At 47.4% G+C, this 16,392-nt stretch overlaps 1 protein-coding gene across 2 annotated transcripts in view; it reads right to left on the bottom strand.

Annotated features, from left to right (window-relative positions):
• Positions 1–16,392, bottom strand: part of LRP11 (LDL receptor related protein 11) — a 43,748-nt gene that overhangs the window by 14,301 nt on the left and 13,055 nt on the right. For both annotated transcript variants that reach the window (XM_075597773.1, XM_075597774.1), the window contains exons 3-4: positions 8,062–8,203; positions 1,559–1,684 (exon numbers count right to left, since the gene is read on the bottom strand). In XM_075597773.1, coding sequence (XP_075453888.1) covers positions 1,559–1,684; positions 8,062–8,203 — 268 coding nt within the window. The remainder of the gene's footprint in view (positions 1–1,558; positions 1,685–8,061; positions 8,204–16,392) is intronic.

The following is a 16,392-nucleotide window of genomic DNA, read 5'->3' as shown; positions in this document are numbered from 1 at the left end:
ATGCATCTGGCACTTGTTTACATATTTCTGCCGGTGACCTTGCATATAAAAAGGCAGCTGCCCGCGCTGTAAACACACTTCTACTAATATACCCTGTATAGTCCTAACGCATTGTATCAAATGTTTTATTTAAATGTTTTGTACACTCTGTTTATATTGTTATGCGGTTTGTCATAGTGTTCTGTTAGTCTCATGCATTGACTACAGAAGAGACCATTATGCGATAAAAAAAGGTGTTTGTAGAGTTTAGTGAGATTATTGTTGGGGTAAACTCTGCATTAACCTACTTGTATGCCACTTAGGTCAGCTTGTCATGTATAGCCCATACCTTAGGGGTTACTTTGTTTTGTAAGGTGTTAATTAGGTATTATTATTTGGGGGATAGTTACTGTATCAAGACAGTACAAGTTGCATTTCCAGGCATTTGTGTGCATATGTATGAAGTTTGTAATTTTACTTCTAATAATTGGCTCAGATGTTTTAATAGTAGAGTTTAATGCCACCTGGCGAATGTATTTGACCCACAGAAATCAAAACTGCACAAATTGTGGTACATCCCGGTATAATATGGCACTGACTATCTCCTCTCCTATCTCTTCCTGTAACTACTCCTTAAAATGATGCTTACAAATGGAGCATAATCAAAGCACCATGATAAATTAATGTAAACTAATGTAGAGTTAAAATGGTGCACATTTTTCGCCTAGATACTGTATATACAGCCCCTTAATCATTAGCTTGAAATCAAGTCAAATTATCTCCTACTCCACGCTAATCTTATGAACATTTTAGCTATGTATATTGCACCAATAAATGCATAGACAATTTAGTAATGTCTCCAGCAAGATGTTATCAATAAATCCCAATACTGCAGCTAATCATACAGTGGTGGGTTCTTTAATTTGTGGAAAAATAAATTAGCATAGCATACATTTTACACACAGAACGCTTTGTGAACGAAACAAATGGCTCTCTAGTTACATATTTTCTTGAGATAATTGAATTACAATTTTTGGAATACTGTGAAATGCTTTTTGAACAAGCACAATCAATCAGTTTGAGATGCAACTTAAAACAATTTTCAAAGCTGATCACCATGCCCGTCCTATAGTAAAGCAGATGCAGCCAATGTTCTTGTTCCTGTTTTCGCACAAAAACATGTTTCCACTGGTGCCAGTTTAATTTGCAATTCACTACAATGGAGTCATGCCATTGACTTGCAAATCACACAATAATGCATTAATATACCATCTTCTTCCCTTGCAGCTGAATAGCACATTCGACATGCTGTTGAAGTGTAAAATAACAGTCTGGCAAATGAGAGAATTTTTATCCATAAATATATTGTTTAAATTAAAAATTAGGTACTAGGTACTAAAGAAATTCCCAGAATTTTATCTAAACAATGAATTTAAAAAAGGAAGATACGATAACCCCTTTATTTTCCTTACTCCTAAAATATGTGCATTACAGAATTAAAGAGCAGCACTTATTCCGCAGTGCCTAAATCAATATTGAATTACAAAACATAATGTGTTTTGAGTATGAAATTACTCACAGTTCTGGCAAAAGGCTTCGTCAGAGCCATCAGGACACTGCACAACTCTGTCGCAGGCAAAAGTGATATCAATGCAGCAGCCGTCATCACATATAAACTGATAGCGAGAGCAGACTCCTGTGCAAACTGAAAGCAGAAAGAGGTCTACACTCAGAATAATATGTGGACAGGATGTACATTCAGGGCAAAGCTTCTTAGTTCTTATCCCTGTCTCAGCAATTTGGAAATACACCCACAAAGGCTACATTGAAAGGGTAAAATGTTACATGTTTATCACTATCGCATAATATTTTTGTAGCTTAGATACAAAATAAAAACCGTAGGTCCAGATCCATAAAGCTCTGTTATTGACTTAACGAGGCTTAAGTCATATTGTTATTTAAAGGTTTTCTTTCCTCTCCTGTGTTCTCTTTTTTTTTTTTAACTTGAATTAAACACTTATTCAGGGTCTTGATGGAAGTAACACCGGGTTAACGCTATGTTATTTGAAGCTAACACAAGACAGTGCTAACTTCACATGACATTAAGCCTCTGCTAATGAGATAACTTAACTGCGGTTGTTTTTGCATATATTTAGCTTTGTGGATTCCCGTTCGCGTCAGGGAACATAATGTCCATTACTGATTTTGATAACATGACGATAAGAGCCCTGAGTTAACTGAGCTTTGTATATCTCGGCATTAGAATCTCTATATGTAGTGCTGATAATTATAAATCAAAGGGAAAGTGTATTATACATGATATAATGAAGTTAGAAAGGCATATTTTTCTTCTATGGAATGCTTGTTGTACATTACAATATTAAAGGCAGATAAATATCCTAAAATACAATCGTAGAACTAATGGTCAAATAAGGGTTTAGCTTATTGAACTTCTTGCAAGACTAATTCAAAGGCCCTTTTTAATATGCTGTGAAGCTGGTTTCCCTGTGCTGGAGAAAATGTTATTCCTATTTATTTCAATGGAACTAACCACTTGCCAACACTGCGATGGTTTCTCAGTGTACGGTATAGGGGCCAAAGTCTTGTCATCTAAATGTTCTATGGTTAACAAAGAACTGTGTGTACTTTTACTATGAAAGCAGCATACACTGATATCCTTATTATTCAAATCAAGTTTGTGGGAAGGTCAAAATGTGTTTTGGATGTATCTTTGATGTTTGTTAAAATATTTGCAGTATATATTTTCCATGTTACTGCCTGCAGCCTAAGTATTAAGTTGTAGTCTATATTAGAAACCCCATGGCAAGCAAAATGTATCAAAACTGTTCATTAAGTAAAGGTGAAACCATTGCTAGATTTTTAAAATAATCCTTATGTTCCAGAATTTTCATAGCAAATGTTTCACCAGAAAATACATACCCTTATTTCACTAATAATTTCAACAAAAACAAGACATTTTAATGTTCCTTCTACCCACGGAAGAAAGAAAAATCAACTCCTTTTTAGAAAGGTAGGACAGGATATTGCAATGTGTAACTGGGTCATATTCAGATACAACAGAATAACTTTGTAACATTTTACAACTGTATACATGTGAATGCTATTTTTATTTGACAAATTAAACCCAATAACAATGTTTTACAATGTAGCATAAAACTAGTTGATTTAAATATAGCACAATGTGTTGTTTATTTTTATTTGATCCATTTGATTATTTAAACACTAACAACTAAAGTCTTATTTTTCTTTTAGTCCACAATTATTCATTACAAAAATAAAATACAGTAGCTCTAGATTTTTATTTATTTTTTGTAACAAAGTTTTATTGGGTTTACATAAAGCATCCAGATAACATTAAAACTCATCTCATTTTTTGAAATCAACAAACAATATCCACTGATCACAACCCGTCAAAATCCCTGGAGGGGGGGGGTTCTCTTTTATCTTTTTGGTCTTCGATCTTTTGTCATATCCTTTCAGCCATCTTGTGCCTTATCCTCTCCTGTGTGGTCTCGAACACCTATTATCGTCACAAGGGTCTGGTTTTGACACCCTAATCTTCTATGTCTTCTTAAACTATGATTCCCTCAGTAAGAGGAGAACGCATTTATTTCTATCACAGCATAACTGTGGCACCGTTCACCCCTGGGATATGCATTTGAGCCAGCCACGGTAGCCACACTTTTTGGAATTTAGCGCCAGTGTCATTTACTAAGCTGGGTTGTTTTTCCATCTGGCAGACAAACAAAATTCTATTTCGATTTGGAATAATAGATGGAATTTCATTTTCCTTCCATAATGCTGCAATCTCGCATCTTGTTGCTGTTGTCAAATGAGCAACCAGTTTAATTTCGACCCTGGCTAAACCCCAAGTTGGTCTGTTCAATAGGAAGAGCACGGGTCACAATATCCTCTGTATCCAATCTCAAATCTGCTGCCAAAATAGCACAACTTGAGGGCAAGACCACAGCATATGTAGCAAATCAGCTCTTTCTCCACATTGTTTTAAGGACCAATGGTGAGTAACCCGGAATACATTTTGATAATTTTAGTGGGGTGAGGTACCATCTCATTAACACCTTATATGCATTCTCCTTTAATGTCGTGCAAATCGAGCTCTTAGCCACCACCGAAAAAATCTCACCCCATTCCTCCTCTTCTAATACTTCACCCATGTCTGAATCCATTGATAAGTGAGCCAATGCCTCTCTTTCTGTTGCTCCTTACTGTCTTGGATTTGTCTGGGTCAGGGTCTAAAGCTTTGTTTAAATCACCCGCTAGAATTGTGTAGCCTTTGGTCACCTTATTTGATGTATTGAAAAATTATGTAAATATTAACGGGTCGTACTCACATGGTGCATATACATTACCATTAGTTAGGTACTGGCCATGTATAGTTCCGATTAGGATCATAAATCTACCATCTTTGTCTTTTTTGGTCTGCTCCACTACGAATGGGAACCTGTTGTGGAATAAAATAACCACCCCTCTCTTTTTGACGGTGTCCGAGGAAAGGAAGCATTGTCTAAACTGTTTATCAAAAAAACCTAAGAAAGCTGCTGTTGCTAAAATGTGTTTCTTGTAATAATATAATGTCGGCCTTTTTCAGTTTGTAATCTGTTAAAGCTAACCATCTTTTGCTTGGGCTGTTAAAGCCCTTCACATTATGTGAGATAATGTTTACAGACATCTTAACATACAATATCTTTGGCTAACCGACTCTGCACCATGGTGTGGACCACACAGGAGAGTCCCGAACTGATGGAGATGCTGCGACCGTCTTCTGAGAACTCCGAACTTCCAGTTGGACTAGGAAGGGGTAGGGAGAGGTAACGAACAGGTAGGGAGGGGTGAAAAAAAATTCAAGAACCAGCCATATATGGTCGAATATGACCATGACTCCTCTGCCCTTGGGGGGGAAGAATCTACTAGTCCCAAGAAATATAGGAACCAGTGACTTCCGTGAAAAAAAGCACGCAAGGTCCCAAGGGTCTTATTTGGTAGCGTGGGTGAGACCCATGCCTCCCTTCCACGGGAACATGTAAAAGATTGGGGCCCTCTCCTCCTCTGACCCCGGCAAAACATTTTCAATAACTTGTATTAATAAAACTTCATTCCTTTCTGACTCAAATTGTCTTTTACATTCAACTTACAATTATGAAATCAGACCCTAAATATACTCAATACAGGTCTCGGTGGATCCTCAGTGTCGGAAAGATGACCTACACCCCTCTTCATTTAGTACTATGCTCATGCTGCTTGACACAGGTAATTCTCCCCCTGGAATATCGTAATCCTCTAACAATGTAATCCTTCCTAAACATGGTTATATATAACAGTAACTGTTACACTGAGTGTATTTAACGTGATATTTATCTAAGGCTAAACTAAGCCTATAGGGTCTATGTTGCACATAACCTCAGACAGTTCTTTTAAAACTAAATAAAGATTCTGGTATGAGGTTGTAATTGTGACTCCGTCCCCCTAAATCGTTAATTGTCTTTAAGGCCGCGCTTATAGTGACGGCGACGTCGCCCGAAAACAAATACATTGCCGCCGCCGCGTGCGCTTACTGTGCACGCGACGTCGACAAGCGATGGAGTGACGTCGCCGTCGCGAGAACCTGAAGCCAGCAAAATTAGATTTTTCAAGGGCTGTCGCATCACGTGACGGCCCTTGAACAAATCAAATTGCCGGAATCCCATGACCCGGCCGCCCGGCGAAACATAACTTTCGCCAGTGGCGACGGCGACGTCACCCGCCGTGTCGCCGTTGCCAACGACGGCACTATAGGCACGGCCTTAGTTGGCCGCCTTTTCTTTGTTCTTTTGTGCCGAGTTCCTCACTTCAGACCAGGACTGCTCAGGTGAGGCAGCTTCTTCATTCAAGAGTGAAGTCGGATTTTATTCCTATTTTATCTAGGAATTCTTTGCTGTCCTACATGTATTTCATGGAGAAGGCCTTTCCGTTTTTTAGGACCATCAGGCCAAAAGGAAACAGCCATCTATATCTGACACCTATTTCCCTTAGAAGTTTGGTGATCGGTTGTAACTGCCTTCGTCTACTTAGCGTAGTAAAGATTTGCAGGTTAATTCCCTCAAATTCCCTCAAATGTGTTGGATGGGACATTCCTTGTAATTTGGCATAGTTCCTCGTTGGTTTTAAAATAATGGAAGCACATACTTATGTCTCTTGGTGGATCTTCAGGCTGCGGCATGGATCTCAAACCCTGTGACATCTATCTAGTTAGAATTTGGCTTCCGTTTTGGCGGGAAGCAGGGAAGTCAACCACCTTGAGATGAATTCCTCGGTATCTGTAATAGTCTCAGGGACCCCTCTAAGCCCTATATTACTTAGTCTGTCTCTGTTTTCAGAGTCTTCTTGAGTTTTTAGGTACGCCGTTGTTTTTTCATTTTTACGGAGAGCTTTGATGGTTAAATCCATTTTTTCCAGCTCCTCGGTGTGGTCACCGATGTGGGTAATATCCCTTCGCAGCTCTTTCAGTTCTGCCTGGAATAGGGACTTTAAATCGTTAAACAGTTTATTGGGGTCATTTTTCAGATCACTCTTTGTGACCAATTCACTGTGCTTACGCTTCTTTCTCTCTCTGACTCTCTCTAAGTAAGAGCCATAGTTGGATCCTGAGGCTTGAGCTTTCCCTCCACGCGCCATGTTTGGATTTTGGAAGTAGTTATTTTACTGTTTTCTCTTCTTTTTATTTTGGGTGGGGGGTGAAAGGGGATCAATTTTATTGATTATATAGTTGAAGGAAGAGGGAGCTATCAACTCAGAGCTCTGTTTTTTTGATTTTTCTCCCACAGATGAGTTTGCCTGTGTGTTCTGTGCCTTTAATTCTGGCCGGCGGTGGCCATCTTGGATCTGGCTGGAACACACGGACCAGGACCGCATCTCTCCTTCTGTGCCATCGCAGAGCTCTCCCCGTCCCCCTCCTTCCGCTCTGCTCCTGCTCAAACCCCCGCAGAGATCCCATAGCTCCGGTCTCCCTCCCGCGCCTTCTTTACACCACGCCATGCGCCGGGTCTTTCACTCGCCCAAGGGAGAGGTAAGTCTGGAGGCTCTGCCAGAGACCACTCAAGATGGCCGCCTCCCCCTTCACCCTGTGCAGCGGTGGTCATCTTGTCCCAGGGCTGACTCAGATCGAGTGCTCCCACGTTGTTCTCCCTCTCAACCGGAGATCTTACTCACCCAGGAAGGGCTTCTCCTAGCCACCGGGACCCCACAGTGGCTCCGAAGCTCCAGAGGAGGTGACTCTCGCATCCGCCATGAGTAGGTAACAGTTTGCAGTGTTGCCGGGGGGTGGGGGAGGTGAGGGGCTCCTCTTGGCACCCACCGCTTATGGTTGTGGCTAGTGCTTGTTTCTTTATTTATTTTGTGTGTCTGGCTTAGGACAATGCAATAAGATTATTGATTTTGGGAGTGCGGCCCCTCGGCACTTGCCTCTGGCTAGTCTGAACTGGGGAAGGGAACCAGTTACTCACACTTTTTGTTGTTTGAGTCTTGTCCCCCGGTTCTCGTCTCCTTCGTGGCTGCCCGTCCTGGTGGATGGCTCTGGTCTGATAGAGTGGGATCCGTCGCTCCAGAGCCACGAGGGGGTCTCCGCAATCTGGGGACGAGGAGCATGGCCCCTATCTACTAGGCCCCAAGTTACCACTTTACATTTTTTGGCAAAATATTGTATAAAGTGCTCTATCTTGGGCTCTAAATGATCTCCTTCTCAGGGGGCATCCAAATTTAACACATTTTGTTTTATTTTGGCTGATTTTGAGCTAGGATTGCTCTGGATTAGATATCTGTATCAGAGAGCTTCAGATAAACACATCTATCTCTGCCAGGCTCCAGGCCACGTCCCCAGCAGATTTCTTTTTTTTTTTTAAATCTTTTTTTTAAGATAATCATTCTTAACAAGAAATTAAAGTAATGTAATGTGCTCAATTTTTCTAATTATTCCTAATGCAAGTAATGTATTATAAAAGAATTCAATGTGTGCATAATGTAGGTAAGTACATATATTGAATATAACACAGTAAATGTCTGACCTACCTGTTCCATGACGTTCTGCAGGGAGGACACTGACCGTGACATTGTCTGAGCTCTTCTGGCCAGATGTGTCAGTCACTGTCAACTGGAGTGTATAGACTCCTTCTTGCAAGCGAGACAACTTCAGAGTTCCAGGCTGAGGAACCTAATCAATATATCAGAAAAGCAGAAATGTCAACCTGTCACCTTCTAGCCTGCATTCAATCTAATTACAAGTAGTTTGTGGCCTAAGAAATTTAAAAAAAATAATAATAATAATATATATATATCAAATGGAAATATTACTGTATGCTCATTTGCATGTCTTAGGACAGGTCCACGCTGGCTACTGCAGTGCCCGCTGTTGGGGACGCTGCAGGGACAATAGCCGCTGCACAATGGGACCGGGCCCGCTGCAAAGGGGGGGGCGCTGCGCTCTGCCGACAGTGACTCCTGCTCGCAAGAGAACTGTGATCAGGAGTCGCGACGGAGCGCTAAGCCACACCCCCCGGCGGTTCAGCCAATAAGGGCGAACCTGCCGAGTGACGTCACGCCCCCCCCTGTCTTTTGGTCTGCAGCTCCCTGCAGACCAGGGGAATAGGCTGCACGCGCAGCGCAGGTACTGTGGCCACAGCCTTAGACAGGTCTGCAACCCTGCCTTTCACCATTATCACACAGCACTTCCACTGCAGCAAAGGATTCTGGGAAATGACATGCAACTGAGCACACAGTGCCACCTTTTGCATCAAAACCATTTAACATGGTCCCCTATAAGCTTAAGCTTGCTGCATTTCACAGCTTTGAGCACAGCCTGGATTAAGATGCTTAGCCAGTAGACCCACCCACAGACAGCTGTTTCGACCTTAATGGGTCTCCTCAGTGTGGGGTTGGTTATACTGGCTTTGCAAAATGAAGCAGGGATAGGTTTCACCACACTTAGTTAAGTTATGGTGGGTAAAACAAGTGACAAAAACCCTCCACAGTAAGACATGCAAATGAGCATACAGTAATATTTCCATTTGCTATATGCTTTACTGTGGAGGGTTTTTGTCACTTTTTTTACCCACCATAACTTAACTAAGTGTTATATATATATATATATATATATGTATATATATAACACATACACATAACACAAAATGTTCAGGGCACTCTATATGGGTAAGGTAAGACAAATAACTTATTTAAGTAGATCAGGATGCTTGCAGTGCAGCCAGGATCACCTTCCAGCAACAAAATAGATAGATACAAAAAAGAAAAGAAGGAAGAGTGCTGTGGATTTTTCCCTTTTTGTATTATAATCAAAAACATGTGCCTATAAAGATAATTTTTCATTATTGTATATAAAGACGCATTAACTTAAGAGAATAAGATACATTTTGACTATTTGGCATATCATTCATAGGGTAGGTGAATAGTATTACAAAAACTACAAACCACAAAGTTGAAACTATGGCTTAAAATAACTATTTTATTTTGCATTACCTCACAGCAGAGCCGTCTGAGGAATACAAATATTTTAAATGTCTAGTGAAATTTATTATGATTATATTAAGATAAAAATAAAAGAAAACACTTCAAGCATACTTTTGGAAATTGTATTCTTATACTGATTTGTATCATGCAGAAAAGAAAGCAGTGTGTAAAAAAAACACAAAAAAAAATATTTGTCCTGTTTCTATTTCCATACAGAGCTGTGGCCTAGGAAAGCAGAGGTTGTGGGTTCTCGTCCAATTGGGTCTGACACAATTCCAGCCATTAGCTTGATGCCTTAGGCTTATTATCAACTCTATATAGTTGGTATGGAAATCATTCTAGGAAGTGTGGAATGGAACTGATTTAAATATTCTTTGCATAGCCATTAGCATATCTCCCAGTCTGATACCCTAGGTGTGCTCATTTTTCAGCACAGGCATGTCTCCCTAATTTATTTGGAGGGACATTTGAGGGCAAATATAAATACAACTGGCGACACACATTAAATTCTCTCTCTCAAAAAAAATCTGAAATTGCGGATTGCTCTTTTGGGGAGTGATCCGCGGACCAAAGGAGCCGCCAATCCGAGGCGAATCCAAATCCGCAAAACAAATTCGCCCATCTCTAGGGGGTTCTTATGCTTGTTTCCCTATTATTGATTAGATTGTCACTCTCCTGCAGTGTCAATAATGCCTCATCTCAAGAGAGCCCATGCTGGGCATACTGTTCCCTGGGATGAGTATCCTGTCACTGTGTACTGCTTACCTCGACCATGCATATTGGATTGGGAGCTTACTAAGGACCTTCTGGGGGGGCAAATCCAATTATTCTCTGGGGCTTCTACTCTGACCGCTTGATAATCACATGCTCACGCCTCTTCCCAAATTAGAACAATCTTGGGCCATTCATATAGGCACTAATTATATAAGGCCCGTCCCTTAACTGAAAGCAATAAACAGGGGCAGAACACTCTTAAAATGCATATCTATACACTTAAACATATTTACAAGACTCACAGTGAGACCTTCTCCCAGAACTCAGGGGAACCTGCTTCTAGAATATTGAGTGGATCTATATATACCCTTCTATCTCCCTATTGTGACATCCCTGGTCACAAGACATATACGGGGGAGTGGCCACCCTTTCTGCAAAGTCATCCTACAGCACATGATGGGAGGAAAAGATAACCTAAGTGAGCCCACCTGGTTAGCCCATTAAAGTTGTTAACTCCCTACTGGAAGGGGGCTACACCTATTATAAGGGAAGATGTTTATGAAGGGATAGATGAAAATGTAGAGACTTTGTGGATAGAAATTAGCAGTGGAGGTAAAAGTACAAAAAAAAATTATCTAGGGATATGCTATATACACCATCAAATCTGTGAGATAGAGGAAGCCAAAATACCTTTGCAAATGGAGCAGCAAAAGGCAGCAAAACGAGGTCATGTTTTTGCAAAATGGGTGATTTTAATTATCCGTTCATATTGTACACTGGAGCAATGAGATTAGCATTACAACAAAACCAACCAGGAAGGCGGCATTATTGGATTTGGGAATATCAATCAATGTATAAGTAATAAATATTCAAGTCTGGTAACATTTGGGAAACAGTGATTATAACATGGTTTCATTTGAAATAAATGATCAAAAACATATTGCACATGTAATGTATGCATTGTAAAACCAAATAAAGATGAAAGTTATAAAAAAAAAAAAAAACATATTGCACGGGTTCAACAAAGATTTTAATAAACTAAGGAATAATCTACAAGGAATACATTGGGATGACATTTTTGCAGGATAAAAATTGAAAGAAAAGGAGCAGTCTAGAATACATTATTAGATAAGTGCACTTACCAGTGTATACTCTTGTGGAATAAGTATAAAAAGAAACAAGTCTAAACCAATGTGGCTAAACAAACAGGTAGGGAAGAAATAGAAAGGAAGAGGCGGGCATTTCCATTCTTAAAGTGAGAAGGGATGTAGGCATAATGTCAAAATTATAAGGAACTAGCTGATATACCCGGCGTTGCCCGGGCTTGCATGGGAGGGGGTTGTGGAAGGGCGGGGGGGCGTGGAAGGGCAGGGGGGGGCGTGGAAGGGCAGGGGGGGCAAGGGGCGTGGAAGGGTGGGGGGGCAAGAGGCGTGGAAGGGCGGGGGGGCGAAGGTCGGGGGAAGGGCGTGGAAGGATGGGGGCGGGCAAAGGGCAGGGAGGGCGTGGAAGGACGGGGGGCAGGCAAAGGGCAGGGAGGGCGTGGAAGGACGGGGGGCAGGTGAAGGGCAGGGAGGGCGGCGGGTGAAGGGCGGGCAGGGAGGGCGAAGCGGGCACGAAGGGCAGGGAGGGTGAAGGGCAGGGAGGGTGAAGGGCGGGCAGGGAGGGGTGAAGGGGGGTGAAAGGCAGGGAGGGGTAAAGAGGAGGGAGGGGTGAAGGGCAGAGGGGGGTGAAAGGCTGGGAGGGGTGAAGGGGGGTGAAGGGCAGAGGGGGGTGAAGGGCAGGGAGGGGTGAAGGGCGGGGAGGGTGTGGAGGGGTGAAGGGCAGGGAGGGTGTGGAGGGGTGAAGGGCAGGGAGGGTGTGGAGGGGTGAAGGGCAGGGAGGGTGTGGGGTGTGGAGGGGTGAAGGGCAGGGAGGGTGTGGAGGGGTGAAGGGCAGGGAGGGTGTGGAGGGGTGAAGGGCAGGGAGGGGGGTGAAGGGCAGGGAGGGTGTGGAGGGGTGAAGGGCAGGGAGGGGGGTGAAGGGCAGGGAGGGGTGAAGGGAGGTGAAGGGGGTGAAGGGCAGAGGGGGGTGAAGGGTATGGAGGGGTGAAGGGCAGGGAGGGTGTGGAGGGGTGAAGGGCAGGGAGGGTGTGGAGGGGTGAATGGCAGGGAGGGTGTGGAGGGGTGAAGGGCAGGGAGGGTGTGGAGGGGTGAAGGGCAGGGAGGGTGTGGGGTGTGGAGGGGTGAAGGGCAGGGAGGGTGTGGGGTGTGGAGGGGTGAAGGGCAGGGAGGGTGTGGAGGGGTGAAGGGCAGGGAGGGTGTGGAGGGGTGAAGGGCAGGGAGGGTGTGGGGTGTGGAGGGGTGAAGGGCAGGGAGGGTGTGGAGGGGTGAAGGGCAGGGAGGGTGTGGAGGGGTGAAGGGCAGGGAGGGGGGTGAAGGGCAGGGAGGGTGTGGAGGGGTGAAGGGCAGGGAGGGGGGTGAAGGGCAGGGAGGGGTGAAGGGAGGTGAAGGGCAGAGGGGGGTGAAGGGTATGGAGGGGTGAAGGGCAGGGAGGGTGTGGAGGGGTGAAGGGCAGGGAGGGTGTGGAGGGGTGAAGGGCAGGGAGGGTGTGGAGGGGTGAAGGGCAGGGAGGGTGTGGAGGGGTGAAGGGCAGGGAGGCTGTGGAGGGGTGAAGGGCAGGGAGGGTGTGAAGGGCGTGGAGGGGTGAAGGGCAGGGAGGGTGTGGAGGGGTGAAGGGCAGGGAGGGTGTGGAGGGGTGAAGGGCGTGGAGGGGTGAAGGGCAGGGAGGGTGTGGAGGGGTGAAGGGCAGGGAGGGTGTGGAGGGGTGAAGGGCGTGGAGGGTAAAGGGCAGGGAAGGTGTGGAGGGGTGAAGGGCGTGGAGGGTAAAGGGCAGGGAGGGTGTGGAGGGTGAAGGGCAGGGAGGGTGTGGAGGGGTGAAGGGCAGGGAGGGTGTGGAGGGGTGGAGGGGTGAAGGGCAGGGAGGGTGTGGTGGGGTGAAGGGCAGGGAGGGTGTGGGGGGGGGTGAAGGGCAGGGAGGGTGTGGGGGGTGAAGGGCAGGGAGGGATGAAGGGCAGGGAGGGATGAAGGGCAGGGAGGAGTGAAGGGCAGGGAGGAGTGAAGGGCAGGGAGGAGTGAAGGGCAGGGAGGGTGTGGAGGGGTGAAGGGCAGGGAGGGTGTGGAGGGGTGAAGGGCAGGGAGGGCGTGGAAGGTAAAGGGCAGGGAGGGTGTGGAGGGTGGAGGGTGGAGGGTGAAGGGCAGGGAGGGTGTGGAGGGGTGAAGGGCAGGGAGGGGTGAAGGGCAGGGAGGGTGTGGTGGGGGGGTGAAGGGCAGGGAGGGTGTGGTGGGGGGGTGAAGGGCAGGGAGGGTGTGGGGGGGTGAAGGGCAGGGAGGGTGTGGGGGGGTGAAGGGCAGGGAGGGTGTGGGGGGGTGAAGGGCAGGGAGGGTGTGGGGTGGGTGAAGGGCAGGGAGGGTGTGGGGGGGTGAAGGGCAGGGAGGGTGTGGTGGGGGGGGGGGTAAAGGGCAGGGAGGGTGTGGGGGGTGAAGGGCAGGGAGGGGTGAAGGGCAGGGAGGGGTGAATGGAAGGGAGGGTGTGGAGGGGTGAAGGGCAGGAATAATCTACAAGGAATACATTGGGATGACATTTTTGCAGGATAAAAGGTGAAAGAAAAGGAGCAGTCTATAATACATTATTAGATAAGTGCACTTACCAGTGTATATATACTCTTGTGGAATAAGTATAAAAAGAAACAAGTCTAAACCAATGTGGCTGATATACCCGGCGTTGCCCGGGCTTGCATGGGAGGTTGTGGAAGGGCGGGGGGCATGTAGTGGAATGGCGTGGAAGGGCGGGGGGGCGTGGAAGGGCGGGGGGGGGCAAGGGGCGTGGAAGGGTGGGGGGGGGGGGCAAGGGGCGTGGAAGGGCGGGGGGGCAAAGGGCGGGGGAAGGGCGTGGAAGGATGGGGGCGGGCAAAGGGCAGGGAGGGCGTGGAAGGACGGGGGGCAGGCGAAGGGCAGGGAGGGCGGCGGGTGAAGGGTGGGCAGGGAGGGCGAAGCGGGCACGAAGGGCAGGGAGGGCGAAGGGCGGGCAGGGAGGGGTGAAGGGGGGTGAAAGGCAGGGAGGGGTGAAGGGGAGGGAGGGGTGAAGGGCAGAGGGGGGTGAAAGGCTGGGAGGGGTGAAGGGCAGGGAGGGGTGAAGGGGGGTGAAGGGCAGGGAGGGGTGAAGGGCAGGGAGGGTGTAGAGGGGTGAAGGGCAGGGAGGGTGTAGAGGAGGTGAAGGGCAGGGAGGGTGTGGGGTGTGGAGGGGTGAAGGGCAGGGAGGGTGTGGAGGGGTGAAGGGCAGGGAGGGTGTGGAGGGGTGAAGAGCAGGGAGGGTGTGGAGGGGTGAAGGGCAGGGAGGGGGGTGAAGGGCAGGGAGGGGTGAAGGGAGGTGAAGGGGGTGAAGGGCAGAGGGGGGTGAAGGGCAGAGGGGGGTGAAGGGTATGGAGGGGTGAAGGGCAGGGAGGGTGTGGAGGGGTGAAGGGCAGGGAGGGTGTGGAGGGGTGAAGGGCAGGGAGGGTGTGGAGGGGTGAAGGGCAGGGAGGGTGTGGAGGGGTGAAGGGCAGGGAGGGTGTGGAGGGGTGAAGGGCAGGGAGGGTGTGGAGGGGTGAAGGGCAGGGAGGGTGTGGAGGGGTGAAGGGCGTGAAGGGTAAAGGGCAGGGAGGGTGTGGAGGGGTGAAGGGCGTGGAGGGTAAAGGGCAGGGAGGGTGTGGAGGGTGAAGGGCAGGGAGGGTGTGGAGGGTGAAGGGCAGGGAGGGGTGGAGGGCGTGGAGGGGTGAAGGGCAGGGAGGGTGTGGTGGGGTGAAGGGCAGGGAGGGTGTGGGGGGGTGAAGGGCAGGGAAGATGTGGGGGGTGAAGGGCAGGGAGGGATGAAGGGCAGGGAGGGTGTGGAGGGGTGAAGGGCAGGGAGGGTGTGGGGGTGTAGAGGGGTGAAGGGTAGGGAGGGTGTGGAGGGGTGAAGGGCAGGGAGGGCGTGGAGGGTAAAGGGCAGGGAGGGGGTGGAGGGCAGGGAGGGGTGGGGGGGGGGTTGGAGGGCAGGGAGGGGTGGGGGGGTGAAGGGCAGGGAAAGGTGGGGGGGTGAAGGGCAGGGAGGTGATGGGGTTGAAGGGCGTGGGGGTGAAGGATAGGAGGGGTGAAGGGTAGGGAGGGGTGAAGGGCAGGGAGGGTGGAGTGAAGGTGAAGAGCAGGGAGGATGGGGTTGGGTGTGGGGGTGAAGGGCAGGGAGGGGTGAAGGGGGGTGAAGGGCAGGGAGGGGTGAAGGGGGGTGAAGGGCAGGGAGGGGTGAAGGAAGGGGTGAAGGGCAAGGAGGGGTGAAGGTGAAGGGCAGGGAGGGGTAAAGGTGAAGGGCAGGGAGGGTAAAGGTGAAGAGCAGGGAGGGTGGGGTGAAGGGCAGGGAGGGGTTGGGGGTATGGTGAAGGGCAGGGAGGGGTGGTGGGTAATCATTGGGGTTTCTCCGAGCTTGTTGGGAAACTGTGTATTTTGAAGGCCCTAAGGTCTATTGCTGCTGGTGTATAAGTTGTACATCTGTAAGGAGTAATAAAGTGTTACTGTTTCACCATAGCTTCTTGCCTGAGACTGAAATCTATCAGGGAGAAAAGTAAAGAAGTTCTCCTGCAAGGATTTCTCCCCTCATCCCCGGGGACTGCACGAGATGGAGGCGCTGTCACCCTGAGTACGAATCAGTTTATGCCCCAGAAGCCTGTTCTGACATCCCCTACCACCATGCGGGAGACTCAGATTTACTGTGAGCCAGCAGGTGTGCACCACCACACTCCATGTAGCAGCAACATCTCCCAGAGGGAAGGAGGGGGGGAATATGGGCTACACGAACAATGGATGGAAGGGAAGTAAACATAATTATGCCCCTTTATAAAGCATTAGTAAGACCACACATTGGATATGGAGTACAATTTTGGGCACCACTCCTTAGAAAAGACATTATGGAACTAGAGAGAATGCAGAGAAGAGCCACCAAATTAATAAAGGTGATGGACAATCTAACTTATGAGGAGAGGCTAGCTAAATTATATTTATTTACATTAGAAAAGAGGCATCTAAGAGGGGATATGATAACTATATACAAATATATTTGGGGACAGTACACAGAGCCTTCAAAAGAATTATTGAAGTATAACACTGATTACATTTTTAT

This window comes from Ascaphus truei, chromosome 4 (assembly GCF_040206685.1).
Source record: "Ascaphus truei isolate aAscTru1 chromosome 4, aAscTru1.hap1, whole genome shotgun sequence".
Classification (NCBI taxonomy): Eukaryota; Metazoa; Chordata; class Amphibia; order Anura; family Ascaphidae; genus Ascaphus; species Ascaphus truei.
Note: the sequence above shows the minus strand (reverse complement) of the source record. Positions and strands in the feature narration are given on the sequence as shown.